This window comes from Leucopleurus acutus, assembly GCF_964270905.1.
Source record: "Leucopleurus acutus genome assembly, chromosome: 10".
NCBI classification, from domain to species: Eukaryota; Metazoa; Chordata; class Mammalia; order Artiodactyla; family Delphinidae; genus Leucopleurus; species Leucopleurus acutus.
This window is the reverse complement of record NC_139153.1, coordinates 6418226-6434142: the sequence shown is the minus strand read 5'-3', so window position 1 is coordinate 6434142 and position 15917 is coordinate 6418226. Positions and strand designations below refer to the sequence as shown.

The 15917-nt window shown below is 43.6% G+C and overlaps 1 protein-coding gene across 3 annotated transcripts in view; it reads left to right on the top strand.

Annotated features, from left to right (window-relative positions):
• ATG7 (autophagy related 7) overlaps nt 1-15917 on the top strand; it is a gene marked incomplete at its 5' end in the record, with an annotated part of 227864 nt that overhangs the window by 53059 nt on the left and 158888 nt on the right. For all 3 annotated transcript variants that reach the window (XM_082848856.1, XM_082848857.1, XM_082848858.1), the window contains 2 exons: nt 815-930; nt 5677-5752. In XM_082848856.1, coding sequence (XP_082704982.1) covers nt 815-930; nt 5677-5752 — 192 coding nt within the window. The remainder of the gene's footprint in view (nt 1-814; nt 931-5676; nt 5753-15917) is intronic.

Genomic DNA, 15917 nt, shown 5'->3' with positions numbered 1-15917 from the left:
CGTGTCAAAATACAGGATTTCCAGTTAACTCTGAATTTCAGGTAAATAACGAATAATATTTTAGTATAAGTATGTCCCATGCAATATTCGAGGTCTGTTTATACTAAAAGATTATTTGTTGTTTATTTAAAGTTCAAGTTTAACCGGGCATCTTGTATTTTATCTGCCAACCCCAGTAGGGGAGGGACGAATACTTGCCCTGACTGTTAACAGTGCAAGGTGGTTCAAACATGGAAGTGCTCTGAGCAGCAAGCACTACACTGTTCCAACGTAAGGTTCTGTGTTCTTAATGCTGCCATGGAAGCAGGGTGAGCAGGAATGGTCTTTCATCAGAAAAGGCGATCAGATCACTTCTAGTAAAACAAAGCAGAGGTGTTGTCCGTACCCTCCCCTCCATTTTCACCTTCTATTAAAACTTGTTCCTCACTGATTTACACCTCTTCTGGATGACTGGCTTTTGTGTCTTCCCAGTATAAAGACAAAAATATCCTCTTATGTGAAGAAGGGTGGTTAAGGGTACTCAGTTAAGAGTACACGATGCCACTCCATGTGTGAGGCAGCTAGGCCCCCCATCTTTAATTTGTTTGTAACTGCTAATCCTTTTTAATGTATTACCTCATTTAGTTACCTAACTTGTATATTTTGATTTTCTTGGTACTTGCAAGAAATGGTATTATGTGAGGCTGACTGATCTTTGCCAACAGTGAGCGTCTGGTATGTGATAGAGCTTTATTGTGGAGGAGTTTCATGCTTCACACAGCTGGCGTTGGGTGGAACAGAACTTTGCATTCACGTTAGTGACTGTTCTCTGTAGTCAACCAGAGACCGGACCTTGGACCAGCAGTGCACTGTGAGTCGTCCAGGACTGGCCATGATTGCAGGAGCCCTGGCGGTGGAGTTGATGGTTTCCGTTTTGCAGCATCCAGAAGGGTGAGTTTGCCTTTTAGAGATGGGTGTTTAAGCAAAGAAAGCTTTTGTATCTCCCTTGGCCTTTTCTCAGTCTGAATTTTCTGAGAATTATATTGCGCTTTCCATCCTCAAAAAAACAAGATTTTAAAAAAACCCAGTGTGATTCTTTGGCCTGGAGGACTTGTCATTGTGATCTTTGGAGCTGTATCTCTGCATCCTTCTGGAACTGAACTCTCCTAGAGTTAATTGGTAATTGATAATAAGGAAGGATAAAAATTTTGGTAGTGGCCTTAGGACCTTCATGCATTTATTCTCTTAATATGTTTTGATCTCCTTAGCCCTGAGCACTTGTAAGGCAATACGTGAATTACATATGATAGAAATTGCATTTAGCTGTATGTAACAGATCCATCTAAAGTGACTTAGCCCCAAGGGTACAGCTTGATTTTTCTCATGCGGCAAGAAGCTCAGAGGCAGCATCCAGGGCTGGTACAAAGGCTCCGATATGCCATCGGGGACTGTTTCCTTAGCACTCACTCAGCCACGCTTAGCTCCCTTCCTTATGCTTGTCACCTGTGGTCACAAGATGGCTGCTCTGCCAACAGTGTTGCTTCTGTGTTACACGTAAGAGGAAAGGAATGACCAAAGGATGAAAGTTGTGCTCAGCTGAGGCTGCCCCCTTTTAAAAGGCTCTCCGGGAAGACTTACCCATTGATTCTAAAACTCCTATATCACATGACCTTGCACTCGTAACTGCAAGGAAGACGGACAAATGTAGTCCTTTGGCTGGGCATGTTGCCTCTCTCAGTGAAACTGTGGTGAGATAGAAGTGGAGAATACATTGGGCAGGCACCCAGTACTGTCTGCACATTCATTTAAAAACAATTCTGGGGCTTCCCTGGTGGCGCAGTGGTTGAGAGTCCGCCTGCCGATGCAGAGGACACGGGTTCGTGCCCCGGTCTGGGAAGATCCCACATTGCCACGGAGCGGCTGGGCCCGTGAGCCATGGCCACTGAGCCTGTGCGTCTGGAGCCTGTGCTCCGCAACGGGAGAGGCCACAACAGTGAGAGGCTGCGTACCGCAAAAAAAAAAAAAAAAAAAAAAAAATTCTGTATGTATTTTAAACTCTAGAAGATATTATTATTGTTATATAGTTGGTATTCATTTCATTTTGCTAATATTTTCCTTTTTGTTACTTTTCTTTCTGTGATCTTGAGCTTCCATCCAAGGGCATTTTCCTTCTGCCTGAAGAATACCCTTTATTATTGCCTTTAGAAATGCCAGCGACAAAGATATTTCAGTTTTTGTTTGTCCAAAGATGTCTTTGTTTTATCTTTACGCTTGAAAGCTATTTTTGCTGCGTACAGAATTCCAGACTGGTGGTAATTTCCCTTTAGCACTCCTGTTGTCTCTGGCTGCCCTTATCCTGGTTGAGGAGTAAGGTGTGTACCTGGTTGCTACTCCTTTGATACAATTTGTTTTTCTCCCTCTTCCCCTACCTTCAGTTGCTTTTAAGATTTTCTCATTGTCTTTGGTTTTCAGAAGTTGGGAACACATACCTAATTCTGTTATTTATTATTGTATACCTATTTCTGTATTTATTCTGATTGTGCTCTTTAGTGCCCCTTGAATCCATGGCTTGATGTTTTTCACCCACTGTGGACAATTTTTAGCCATTATCTCCTAAAACATTGCTTCTGCCCCTTTCTTGATTCTTTCCTTTTGAGTCCCCAGTTGCATGTTAGAATCAGCCTATGCTCTTTTGTGTACTTTCCATAATTTTGTCTTTCCTTACTTCAGTCTGGCTATTTGGTTTTGGCTTATCTTCCAGTTTACTAATTCTTCCTTCTTCTGTGTCTATGCTTTAAACCATCCATTGAGTTTTAAATTTCATAATTATATGTTTCACTCTTAGAGTTTCCATCTGATCTTATTTTATACATTCCCTCTTCTCTGCCAAAATTGTGATTTTGGTCTTTTTCATTCTTTGAACACATTTGATCATGTTTTTCTTTTAAGTCCTTATCAGTTATGTCCATTAATGGGATCTCCTATGAGTCTGTTCCTATTGTCTATTGTTTTTATTGGCTTTTGGTTATGTATTGTCTCCTCATATACCTGGTTTTGGTTTTTTTTAAAAAAAACAAAACCTTTTCATTATGGAAATTTCAAACATATATGAAAAGATATATATAGATAGGTAGAGATATAGATAGATAGATATAGATATCTTCTTTCTCACACACACACGCACACACAATTTGTGTATATATAGAAACCACCTTGTATGCACCACCCAGCTTCAACAATTACAAGTCATCATTTATCTGTACTGCTGTCCACAGTTTTTCTCCTTCCACTGACTTATTTTAAAGCAAATCCAAGACATAGCTTTCATTCATGAAAATATATCTTTTTAGTATGTATCTTTACTATTTTTACATATAAAAACAAATTAAAGGCAATTCCCTAATATTACCACGTATCCAATCAATATTTAAATTTCCTCAATTCCTTGTATCTTCTTGGCTATATTTGATTGAGTACTGGACATTATATTTGAAAAATTACAGAGATGTGATTTACATTTCTTTCTGGCAAACTGCTAGGCCAAGGGGACTACCATCCTAGAACATTTTATCCAATTAGGGCTTATCTATTTCCGGTTCACCGTTAGTCTGAGAATGCACCCCTGTATGATCCCAATCCAAAGCCTTGGATATTTCCCATGGTTCCTCCTTATTGGCAGACCTCAACTCTGGATTTTCCCATCAGCCTCATGAGTCAGTGAGTATCACTGTTCAGCTTCTGAGCTTGTGGCCACTGCTTTTGGACATTGACAGTCATTTTATGGGGGAAAATTCCCCTTGCAAATGCCTGATTTACCTCTGTGGGCTTCCCTCCTCTTATAAACCTTAGCTCTGTAATTCTCCCTTATTGTGGTAGCTCTCTGATGCTTTCAAACAGAGGTTTGTGTACTTTGTCTAGCTTTCCTGTTTGTTCTCAGTGAGGGGACTGGTCCTGACCACTTAGTCCACCAATGCCACACCAGTTATAAAAATATTTTTTAATTTATTAAGCACTCATAGGGTTGGGCTTGCATGTGAGAGGAAGGCAAGGAGTAGGCTGGTGTGTTTTGTTTCAACTTGACCTTGGGCCTTTCGGTAGTCTCTATGTGTAACACATTGTATATATGTTATATTACAGATATAAAAATTAGCACAATTGTGGTCTAGACACCCTCTCTTCTCCGAGCAAGGAGAATATCTTACTTTATGACTTATAAACAACAGAAGTAATTCATCTTATAATAAGTAAAAGTGAAACAAAAATTAAATTAATTTTAAAAAATAGAGTCAGTAATTTAGAAAAAGAAAGAAGGAAGGAAAAGAAGAGAAAAGGAAAGGAAAGAAAATGAAGAAAAGAGAGAAGCAAAAGAAAACTTAGTAAACAACTTAAGGCTCTCTCAATATCCGCTGGAGACCGTGCTCTCAAGTGTGATATAGTGAAGGCAGACTGGAGCCAAACAGGTATTTACACCTCACTGTGTGACAAACACATTGTGATTTGTCTTATTTTCAACCCTTACATAGTGCTTACGTTGTGCTAGGCATTATTCTAAGCACTTTACAAATAGTAATTCATTTAATCCTCATAGCAAACAGATTAGGAAAGAACTCTTATCTGTCCCATTTTTGATGGGGAAATTGAGGCATAGCGAAGATAACTAAGTTGCTGAAATTCACGTAGCTGATAAGTAGTAAAGCTGGGATTAAGCACAGCCCAGTTTGGCTCCAAACTCTGTTTTTAATCACTCTGCTATGCTGTTTGTAATACAGGCAGGAAAGAATTGAATTTTTGAAAGATTTGTTTTTCAGGTTCTCAGAAATCAACATGAATATTCTATTTACTGTATAACTCAGAGTTCTTCTCTGAAGTTGAAAAGATAGCCTCTGTACTATGTTGGTAGCATATGTAACAGTATAGATGCTTCAGAGTTAAATGAAAATAAGCAGCTTTTTTTGTCTTCCTCTCATCTTTGTCATCCCCCTGGCACCTCTGTTTATTGTGGCCCCCTGACAGGAAGCATTTGGGTTAAAATCTTTCAGAGCTGGCTCTGAGTCCTTGACACTGACCCCTCTGTCTGCCACATTTGCCTTGGTCATAGGCTAAAACCAGAGTCTGTGTCACGTCTCTTCTGTAACATAAGTAAACATCAGACTGTTATTCGGGAGGGAGTATTCGTTCTGGCCACTTAATCCCTCGCTTTTCTTTCTCCTTCCTCCATCGTGGTAGCATTTACATCACCTCAGCAAGTTAAGGTTGCAAGGTTTTCTGTTTCAAAATTTCAATTCAATTCAACAATGTGCTGTGGTGTTTTACAAGACTATTTGAGAGTAAGGGAATTAACATTAGCCAGATGTTGCACTTGGCAATTTATCTAACTTACTCCTAATTCATTTCTCACAATTGTCTTATTCCTATTTTATAGGTGATGGACCTGAAGCACAGAGAAATTAAGCAACTTGCCTGTGCTCACAAGCTCTGGTCTTTCTGACTCTAAAACACAAGCTTTTTCTTTTTTAAACTATTCTTCTGCCTTCCTCCCAGGGAAATTAGGGGTTTTTTTCCCCTAGCTTATGCTGCCTAGCAAGGGGTATTCTGTTATCCTTATAAATCTTATGTGGACCTCCTCCAGATCGTCCTCACAGGAATTAAACATAGATTTTTATGAAATGAACAGCTCTAATGGTTTCCTTTTCTCAGGGGCTACGCCATTGCCAGCAGCAGTGACGACCGCATGAATGAGCCTCCAACCTCTCTCGGGCTCGTGCCTCACCAGGTTAGTGACTGGGAATGAAATCACAATTCTGGACCCGATCCCAGTGGTGCAGTGGGAAAGTATTTGGGGTCATCCCAGCCCACCTCTTCTCCACCCTCTCTACCCTCCGGCTTCCCTGGTATTTCAGTGGGAATTCTTTATGAGCACCTGGAGGAGATCCCATTCTGCAGGATGGTGACGAGAAGAAATCCTGAACAAGCAGCATTACCCAGAGTCTTGATTTAGCATTTAGCATGTTGACTAGGGGCCTCGTGATGGAGTAGAACAAGAGAGAACAGGCTTTGGAACCAACCAGACAGCGGCTTAAATCCCAGCCCGGCAGTTATTAAGATGGCCTTCCTTGGCCAAGTCATTAAACTTCTCTGAGCCTTAGTTTTCTTATCTAGAAAATGGAGTCAAGAATACCGACCTCAGCTGGTAGCAGTAGAGATGAGAGATGTTATATAGAAAGGGCTTAGCGACAGTGCCTGGTACGTCACAGCCCTCAGTAAATGGTGCTGCTAGTTTTGTTGCTGTTGTTTATTATTACTGACTCCTTAATAATAATTAAGAAATAATAAATAGTAGAAGCCAAATAACAGAAGGCTTTCTGGGCATGCATGGGAAGGCCATTGGAAGTGCACAGTGTCACCAGACAGTGGGGTGTCTTTTCAGAAAAAAGAATCTGAGGCATCATAGGGAAGGTCCACCCATAGAGAGCGAGAGAGAAAAAAGGCAGTGGGATGAAAATGTTAAATTCGTGTTGCCTCTTCACCAGTTTTCGTCACTATGCTTTTGGAGGTTTTCTGGTCTTACTTTTCGGAAATCATTTCTCTGGGTTCCGTGTGTGTATCTCAGTCTGTAGCAGGAAGGGTGTCTAGTTAGGGGAGCAGCACCCCTGAGAGCACCCGACAGTCCCATCTGGGGGCTTGTGAGGACAGACTCACAGACGCGTGCAGAGAGCGGGGTAACTCATGCAGGTCGCGTTCGTCTCTCTCGCTGCCTACGCCCACCTGCCCTGTCATTTTCTGGTTGAGGGTCTGAATCAGAAGAGGGGAAATTACTTGTGCACGGTCACAGAGGTAGTGGATATGCCAAAATCCATACCTAAACTCGGCACTCTGACCAGGGCTGCGTCTGAGGTTTTGTGAGTGGAAATAGCCCCGGCCTGCATTTTGGGAGAGTTTGCTTCGAATCGCTGCTCTGGGCCGCTTGCACTACGTCACCTGTCATGGATTTGTGTTAGGTCACTTACCTCCCTGGGCCTCAGTTTCTGTATCAGTAAAAGCAGGTGCTTTACCTTGTGTGCAGGATTGTCTGTGACGAGGCTTGGGAAAGCACACATCACCCTGCAAATGTGGCTTTTCCAGCCTGCCGCACTCAAGGTGGCATTTATTTGACATGAATGGGTTAATCTTTTCTGCAGAAACACTTCAAGTAGGACCCACTAGGCCCTGTAATAAGCCCCCCTCATCCCCATGAGGAAGCTGTCCTCCAGAGCCAACCTCTGCTGTGGACGTGCTCATCTGAATCCTCACCCTCATCCCTTTTCACATGTCTCCTTCCGTTCTTCTGACCTTGAGATGTGCCCTCATCTCCTTTACAGATTTCATGCTGAGAAGGGCCTTAATTAAATTTTCAGTCGTGCCCCTGCACTGGTTTCCTTCTTGAAGTCCTTTATGTTTAATTACCGCAGTTGTAGTTTTCTCAGTGCTGAGGCCAGAGGGCAAAACAGTTTCTTTATAGAAGGGGTCCGGTGTCAAAATGCATGTGCCCATGTTTTTAAAGTACTATGGCAACTAATCCCTCTCAGTGTTATTTACCCCCATGGAGCCTTGCAATTGTTTGTCATTCACCCACTCTTCTAGTTCTTTCTCCTAGTTTTCAAATGTCTGAAGGATTATTTTGGTTGTTGGCCATCTCTTCATTTGGCCTTTTCAAAGTCTGAAGAATAATGCAGCCATATATGGGAAAAGCCCAGTGTGTGTGTGTGTGTGTGTGAGATTACTTGCTTACATTATTTCAAGTTTCAACCCTTTATTTTTAGCTACTTTCTAAAAAAGACAGTGGAGAAAGAGCTTTAAAATTAGTCAGGGTTGTGTGGTCCCTATTTTATAAGGCTTTAAATTTCTTCTTTTTTTTTTCTTTTTGAAGTGGAGTGAGTCCATTTATGCAACTGTGTTTTGATTAGGGGACCACCGTTTCCACAAAACACTGGCTGTGTTGCAATGCAGACTCAGCACTTACCCCCTCCTTTTCCTGGCTCTCTTGAGACAAATGACTTCCTGTTGGAGAGGAACTCGGTAAACCCCTTTGTGTGCTTTGTATACAGAGAATAGCCAGTGACGTTCCCTGGGCTCATTTTTTCTCCATTCCCCAAAGGAGAGTGTTTATTAATTGGCCCTTGTGGAATGAGATGTAGTAGAAAAGTGATAGTCCTTGGACCGAGAATCACAAGGCCCCCCACCAGCGACTCATTGTGTAATCTGGGGAAAGTTGCTTAACTTCGCCCATGCTCTCTGCATCTCAGCTCTCCCCCGTGTCAGACCTGGGAGGCCTGAGGATTACTTAGTCCATCTCTCCGTGGGACCACAGGCCGAATTTGGCTTATCCAGAGATTGGCCAAGTGCAGAAAAAGGCTTGATTAGTCCCTGAAATTCAGTGATATTCAGCCTGAAACAACCTCTTATTGCATTTGAAAACCATGAAAAAACCATTTGAAGGTGAGAAAATAGGCTTATGGGTTTGTTCTTTTTAAAAAGTCTCTGGCCCACTGTGTGTGGATGGGATTCTGCAAGCAGGCAGCAATGAGTATAAGCCACTTTCTGCCTATGAAGGGAATGTTTTTTAATTTGTCATTTTTATCTATGTATAAAATATACACAGTCACACAAATCATTAAGTATACAACTTGGATTCTCACAAAATGAACACCACTCATGTACCCAGCACACAGGTCAAAATGAAGTGTTATCAAGTTCCCTGACATCCCCCCATGCTTCCTCAATTATCACTGCCTCCTTCCCACACAGAGACACGCAGCTCTTGGCTCCAAACACCTTGGGAGACTTTTGTCTAATTTTGAACTTTCTGTAAATGAAATAATATAATACATGGTCTTTGGAGTCTGGCTTCTTTGCTAGAGAGAACTTTTTCACTGTAGATCTTAGCGCATACTGTTACTCCCTCTGCTTCCCAGCAAGTGGGATCTTTTATTTAAAAAAAAAAAAAAAAAAAGGTGGCGGGGTTGTCTTTTCCTGGCTCCTGGGGTGGTGACTGTTCTGTGAGGCCAGACCCCTTTTTCTGGTTCTTTGGCGGGAGGCACAGTTCAGGAGTTATGAAGTGTCGAGGCCACTCCTGATGTCTCCAGGAAGTTGGTGTGCAGGCTGGTGAGACAGAAATGTGACAGAAATTAACAGCCAATGTAGCTGCTGATCATTTGACTGGACATCCCTCAGAGAACGAAAAGCATCGTGGCAATTCAGTAGTTGTCTGAAAACCATGGTCATGAATATAGCAGTCCTGCTTTGATACCAACATGGACCAGGCAGTTCACGTTTTTTCTCTTTGGGCAAATGGACTCTTGGTCCTCAAGTACTACTGAATGAAGACCCTGGATGGGTATGCCCCTCCTAGGGGTTTGGACTTGCCAACCCCATAGTTCTCTTGGGCTTTCAAGTTCTTTGTTTTAGTTACTTTCAGAAGAGTAGAACAAAGCCCAAACTAGGACAGAACCTGGGCAGGGACCAGCCTGGGAAATCTCCCAGTGAGACAGAAGCCGAGCTAGAGTTGTGGTCTCTAGCCAAGCCTCGGCCTGCTCTTGATTTGGCCTGTCTGCACAGGCTGTGCCCCACAAATCCTCAGGCCGTTCGCTTTCTGTAAGGTCTCTTTACCGTGCTCCGAAATGCTGACCTCGGTGTGCCTCTAGGGGTGTGGACGGATTGACTGCTGAGGAAGGAGGTTAAGAAGATAAGCACTAAGAGCGTATTTCCTGAGATGTAGCCCGAGAAAAGGAATCTCCTTCCCCCTCTGATTCTGTACCCCTCGAATTGATGGTAATGGAAAGGGCAGGAAGAACAGACAGTCCAAACGTCTGCTGTTTCACCATTTCAGCTACTGTGGTTTGTGACCTGTTCGTCCTCCCTTCCCCCTCCCTCCAGTCATCCCTGCAGCAGGTGATCCCCAAACGCTGACGCCGTGCCAAAGCGCCATTAGGTTCAGAGAAGTTCGGTGACCGGCACGCAGCACAAGCGTTTGGTTCCACTTGCCTTTGGAGTTTCTAAGGTGGTGAATGTACCCCAAGCCACTCAGATGTGGTGAAGTCTCATTCCAATGGGGAGGCCCCTGAATACAGGAGGGATTTGGGTACAAGATCCGACAAGGTCTGGGCTTCCCTGCGTGCAAGGCCCTAGAAGAAGAGAGGGGCATTCCCCGCTCCTGGCACACAAAGTGGGGGATAAATTACACACAGTGCCAGAGTTCCAGAGCGTCTCAGGTAGCATCTCTTGGCCCAAGAGGACTTGGGCGTAATTTTATCAGTTGAAGGACGTCACTTGTGCCCCACGAGTTTTGCTCACCCGATGGGGCTGTCCTGTTTGGGAGGCTCGCGTGGGAGGGAACCAGAAGGCTCTGGATCATACAGATCCGATTAGAATCCCAGCTTTGCCTCTTAATTTCATTTTCATCCATTTGACAAAAGGGTTCAAGGCGGTTCTTGCCACTTGTCACTGTGTGACCTTGGGCAGGTTACTGATCCTTTCTGAACTTCATATTTTAAATTACTAAAACGGGCATAATAATATACTAAACAACTGGGATTCATGTACAGATTAAATTACATTATAGATTAAATTACATTAGCACAGTTCTGGCCACATAAGGGACATTTGTAAATGTTGTGTTTATCTTTCTCTTTCACTTTTAATTAAAATGGTAAAGTGGGTGCCTATCTAGCCTCCTAAAAAGGGAGTTACAAGGAATCTCGTAAAACTCTGGAAGCAGTGAGCGTGCAGGGAAGGGTTGGAAGGATTAGTTCCATCCTGCGCTATTTTTCTAAGGATGGCGCTGGCTCGTTTCCAGCTTGCTTCTTCTGCCCCTTGGTGGCCCCTGTTTGACAGTGAGAGGTGGGTTAGTGCTGGGAGCTGAAGCTGTTGTCTGAAACAAAGACCTCTGTGGTGCGCCTGAGGTTTTGCATTTGCTAAACTTTATTTTGGCGTTGAATTTGGTTAAGACTCTCTGCAACATCCAAGAGCAATGCGGAGTTTGGAGTTAGCTCTTATTTATGCAAACTCCAAGCTCTAGAAATACCGCCAGGCCTGCTGGAAACCGGTGTGAAGTCAAAGCAGCAGGTTTCTGCTGTGGCTGCAACTGTGCCTTCTCAGAATGGCTGTTTATTTCTGGGCATTGGCTCTTCACTTCCCATCCAGGGGAGGTTGATTTTGGACACACGCAGCAGTAAGCGGCAACTTGCAGCGAGCAGCAGTGAGCAGTAGCTGGAAGCAATATCTTAGTCCCCGGACCGGGAGTCCTAACTGCTAGACCACAGAGGCCAGCGGCTAGGGCCTAAACCCACAGTTCTAGCCTGCCTTGTCAAGAAAGAATTCAGGCAAGGAGGCAGAAAGTAAAGAGAAAAGTAGAAAGTTTCTTGGAAAAGCAAAGTACATGCGGAAAGACGCATGGGAGAACAGAGAGAGAGTAACGCCTTTAGGAAGTTTAAATCCTTTATGAGGGGGCAGTTTTCCAGGTTTTTGTCTCCCTTCTGGCCAATCATCTTGCTTTGTCCCCCCCTGGCTAATTTGTCTCAGGACCCTCCCCTTAGGTGCACACTCACCCCACAGTCAAGATGGACCCCGACGTGAAGGCATCTGGGAGAAGCAAGAGTCACCATGGCATGGAGTTGTCCCCTGACTTTTGACCCCCAAGGAGCCTTTCTACACATGTGTAGTGTCTCCCTTGCCCCAAGGAGGGACGAAGTGGAGATCCCTTGATCCTTTACTCAAACGAGGTTTTGCCCCTCTTCGTTTTTGCCATGACTGTTATCTTAAGGCATCCACAAGAGACAAAACTTGGCTTTTTACCCTGTCTCTGTCATTGCTTCCATTTCGGAGAGCAAACAGGAGGCTGATTTTAAATGTCTAACCTGAAGCCCACCTATCTCCTGTCTCAGGAAATGCAAACAAGAGGCGAGTTGTAAGTGTCCGGCCTGAAGCCCATTTTTTCCTGCCCCATGAAATGTTAACAGAAGGCCTGTTGTAAATGTCTAACCTGGAGCCCATCTATCTCCCACCTCAAGGTGGGCTTGGGGCTCAAGCCGCTTTCACTCAGCTTAGGTGTAAACACCATGAGGGGCTGCCCAGAATGGAAGAGACCCCTTTCTATTCCTGATCTATTTATTTTGTAGCTGACTGGGCATAAATGACTGAAGATAATTTAATCCACTCAGACCCTGATGGCAGCCATCTTGATATTGAGTTTTTGGTTTTGAGGGGGTGTTTATTTGTTTTCTAATTCCTCTGGTCTTCTCTTTCTTTCTTCCGTTCTTTTTACCTTCTCCTTGATTTTCAGCCTTTTCCCCTAGACTTGGGAGAGAAGGAACAGAACTCAGATCCCTGGCTTTACCACTTGGTAGTTGTAGAATCTTGGGCGAGCCAAGCCACTTCCCTGAGCCTCGATTTCTTTATCTAGAATACAGGGGAAAGTCCCAGGATGGTAGTGAGGGCAACATGAGATGAGTGTGAAAACACTCCAGAGGGCCAGACACAGGGATGGCACGTGGCAGATGTCGCTCCTCTGCTCAGTCCCCTAGGCCACCATTTCCACAGGATGTCAGGACATGCCCTCCTGCAAGGCTTCCAAGGTTAGGAGGGAGCAGTTGTTGCTATGGAGGGAGAAGGGAGGGGGGTTAGCACTTTAGGGGAGGCACAGGAGAGGCAGAGAAGATGGGTGAGTTTGAGAATCTGAAAGGCGACCAGTGTCCCTGTAACGTAGAGAATTGGGAGAGCACAGGGGAAGAGGAGGAGAGGCAGGACCTCACAGGCCATCTTAAACCCAGGGGCAGCGGAGAGCCATTGAAAAGTCATAAGCGGAGCGGTGACGTGATCAGGTTTGGCTGCTGTACAGAGAATAGACCGGAGGAGATAACAGAGGATCTGGGCATAGAATTGGAGTCCTTGAGCCTTTAAGTGGAAGACAGCCTAATCCAGGGATGGTGCATCAGAATCACCTCGGGAGCCGTTCCAGAATACACATTTCCCAGCCCTGTTCCAGATCCACTGAATGACAACCTCCAGGGACGTTAGGTGTTTGAGAACAACGACTTCATTCTATAACGATGGTTTCTTGATGGCATCCTATGGGACAAAGCACGTGACTCGTCAAGTTAACACGGACCAAATCCTGCTCGTTGGTGATGGCTTTTGAGTTTTGTGCTCCCACCGGCCCTAGTTCTCTTTCCAAAAGGGCCCTGGACTCCTCCTAATCCCTAGGACACACCCCCAAACAGGTGTTCCTGCCTTCCAACCTTTGGACGCTAGTTAGATGCGCACAGGTGCGCGTAATGAATCCGGCCGGGACCGCCCACTGTCCTCCTGGGAACCGCCCCGAGGGGGGAGGGAGGCCGGGAGCCTTTATAGGCCTGGCTCTGAGGCTATGTGTGTCATCTCTGCGCTCATCTTTGCTCCTTCCGGGTGAGGGGGGCGTGAGGCCTTGTTAGCCAAGCGCAAGTACAACCATGCGCCTCGCTGGTGTTTGAAGACGGGGAGTCAACTCAAGCTCCTTCTGCCCTTTGTGGGGCCTGGGGGTGAAGAGAGGGAAGGGAGCCAGGAAACCGCAGGTAATTGTACTTCTCCCAGCTTCCCAGGTGGGGTTTTTAAATATTCAGGGGGTAGCGAAGAGATGCGTGTTGTAGAGCTGGTCTGTTCGTAGAACACTCTTTCTTTCCCTGGAAGGCTACATTGGAAACTGATGCTGGGGGGGCTTTTTTTGGTGGTTTTTTTGGTTTTGTTTTTTTGAGGCAGAGGGATTGGGGGCAATAGGGACTTTATGCTTTCATTTTGTACCTTTCTGTATTGTTTGGAAAATGTTAATGAGGTTATGAACCTTTTTTAGTCACCTTTTTTGAGGCCTAACTTACGTACAGTCAAATGTACCCGTTTAAACGTGCATTTTAATGAGTTTAGACGAGTGTGTACACTTGCATATGACCACCACCACCGCAAATGAGGTCCAGAGCTTTTCCATCCATCCCCAAAACTGACTTTGTGCCTTTTCTATGGTAATATCCCCACCCTCAGACCCAGGCAACCACTGATTGGATTTTCATACAGGCCATTTTAATATCTTCTTTATTCTTTTCAGCATTAAGAGGAAAAAAAACCTTCATCAATGTAATTTAGAAAATAAAATATGCAGCGAGGCAGGCAGAGTTTGGCCCCTCTAGTAGAGGCGCATGTGTGTGTGTGTTTGTGGAATTGGCAGTTTTTCCCCCTCTAGGGAAGGGAGAGATTGAGAAGCCAATAGTATTCGGGAGGCTGTTTAAAAGGAAGTTAAGTATTTAAATATATTTTAAAAAATAGGAAGACAGGAGTAAATATGCTATGGGAGTACGGGTTATTTTTTTGCTCTTTTGTTTTCTGTCATGCTTATTACTTTTATAATAGGTCGAATTAAAATTTTTAAAAAGAGCCATTTAATACTTACCCTCCTGTAAGGAAAGATGGACAGCAAATATTATAATCAAATAAGGGTTTAGAGTAAGCTGTGTGTAGTCCCCAAAGTTGGAAGACTGTACCTTGAGCCGTGTCAAGAGGCCTTAGAGTGGATGGAGAAATCACTTTATAAAATCTCGTCATTTAGATGTTAATTTAGATGTGGCTAAATTAGCCGGGTGTGGCGGTGCTATGCATAAAAAACGTGGAAAGGAGGGCGAGGCTTGCTAACTGCTTCCATCTGCTTTCTGACATACAACAGGTGATGCTGAGGGTATAGATTAAACCACGGGAAGGGGTAAATGAGGTTGGTAACTGAAAGCATCTTCTTCCAAAGGCTCTGAATCACCTGGGCTCTTGTTAAACATGCACATGCTCTGGCCTTACTTCAGATCTTTTCAGTCAAGTTCCAGGGGATTCTTCTGATCAGGCAGGCTTCGAAAAATACCAGATGAGCATATTGTTTCATATACTTTGCACACTTCTAAGTAGGAGGGTGTTGGTGAATTTTTCTCCACCCAAGCAAGGGACAAATCCTTATAACTTCTTTGATTGTGAATTGGTGCCTGGCCTCTCTAAATAGGTAGAATATATTTATTAGGATTTTGCATCAGGTGCCTGGATTTTAGATTTGCTCTGGGATTTCTATGCATGTCTAAGGAAGGTGCTAAAATTTTAAGTAGCAACTTCTGCTCTTTAAATTTTATGCATTTCTTGTAAGATTTTAGGGAACACAGAGCATATTGTGGAAGCTCAGTGCATTTGTAATACAGGGGATTTAAAGAGTTGTTGATGGGGAAGGGCTTCATATTGCCTGGAAGATGTGAATGGTGGTAAGATGGGGTTTTTCTTGTGGTTTATTTGGGATGTGTTTCCTCTGAATACTTCAGGTATGAATAATTTGGTTGGCTTTGGGATGTTTGTGTTTTTCTCATCCACTCATTTCATAATTAATAATTAGTATTTGTTATGAGCAAATCACTGTGCTATGGACAGATGCAAGTAGTTCAACCTATATCTTGCCCTCTAAAAGCAAGAGAGATTAAAAAGTAATTTTTTAAGTAATTATATTACACAAGCTGATTCTAAAACTCATTTGGCAAGGCAAAGGACCCAGAATAGTTAAAATAATCTTGAAAAAGAAGAACAAAGTTAGAAGACTCATACTTCCCAGTTTCCAAACTTACTACAAAGCTACTATAATCAAGACAGTGTAGTACTGTCATAAAGGTAGACATATAGATCAACAGAATAGAATTGAGAGTCCAGAAATGAACCCTGACATTTATGGTCATTTCTTGCCAATTAAACGGGGGGAGAAGAGCCTTTTAAGAAAGTATTGGAACAACTGGATTTCCACATACAAAACAGTGAATTTGGACCCTTATGTCACACCATATAAAAAAACACCTCAAAATGGATTGCAGACCTAAATGTAAGAGCTAAAACTATTAAATAAGAAAACATACTAACTCTTCTTA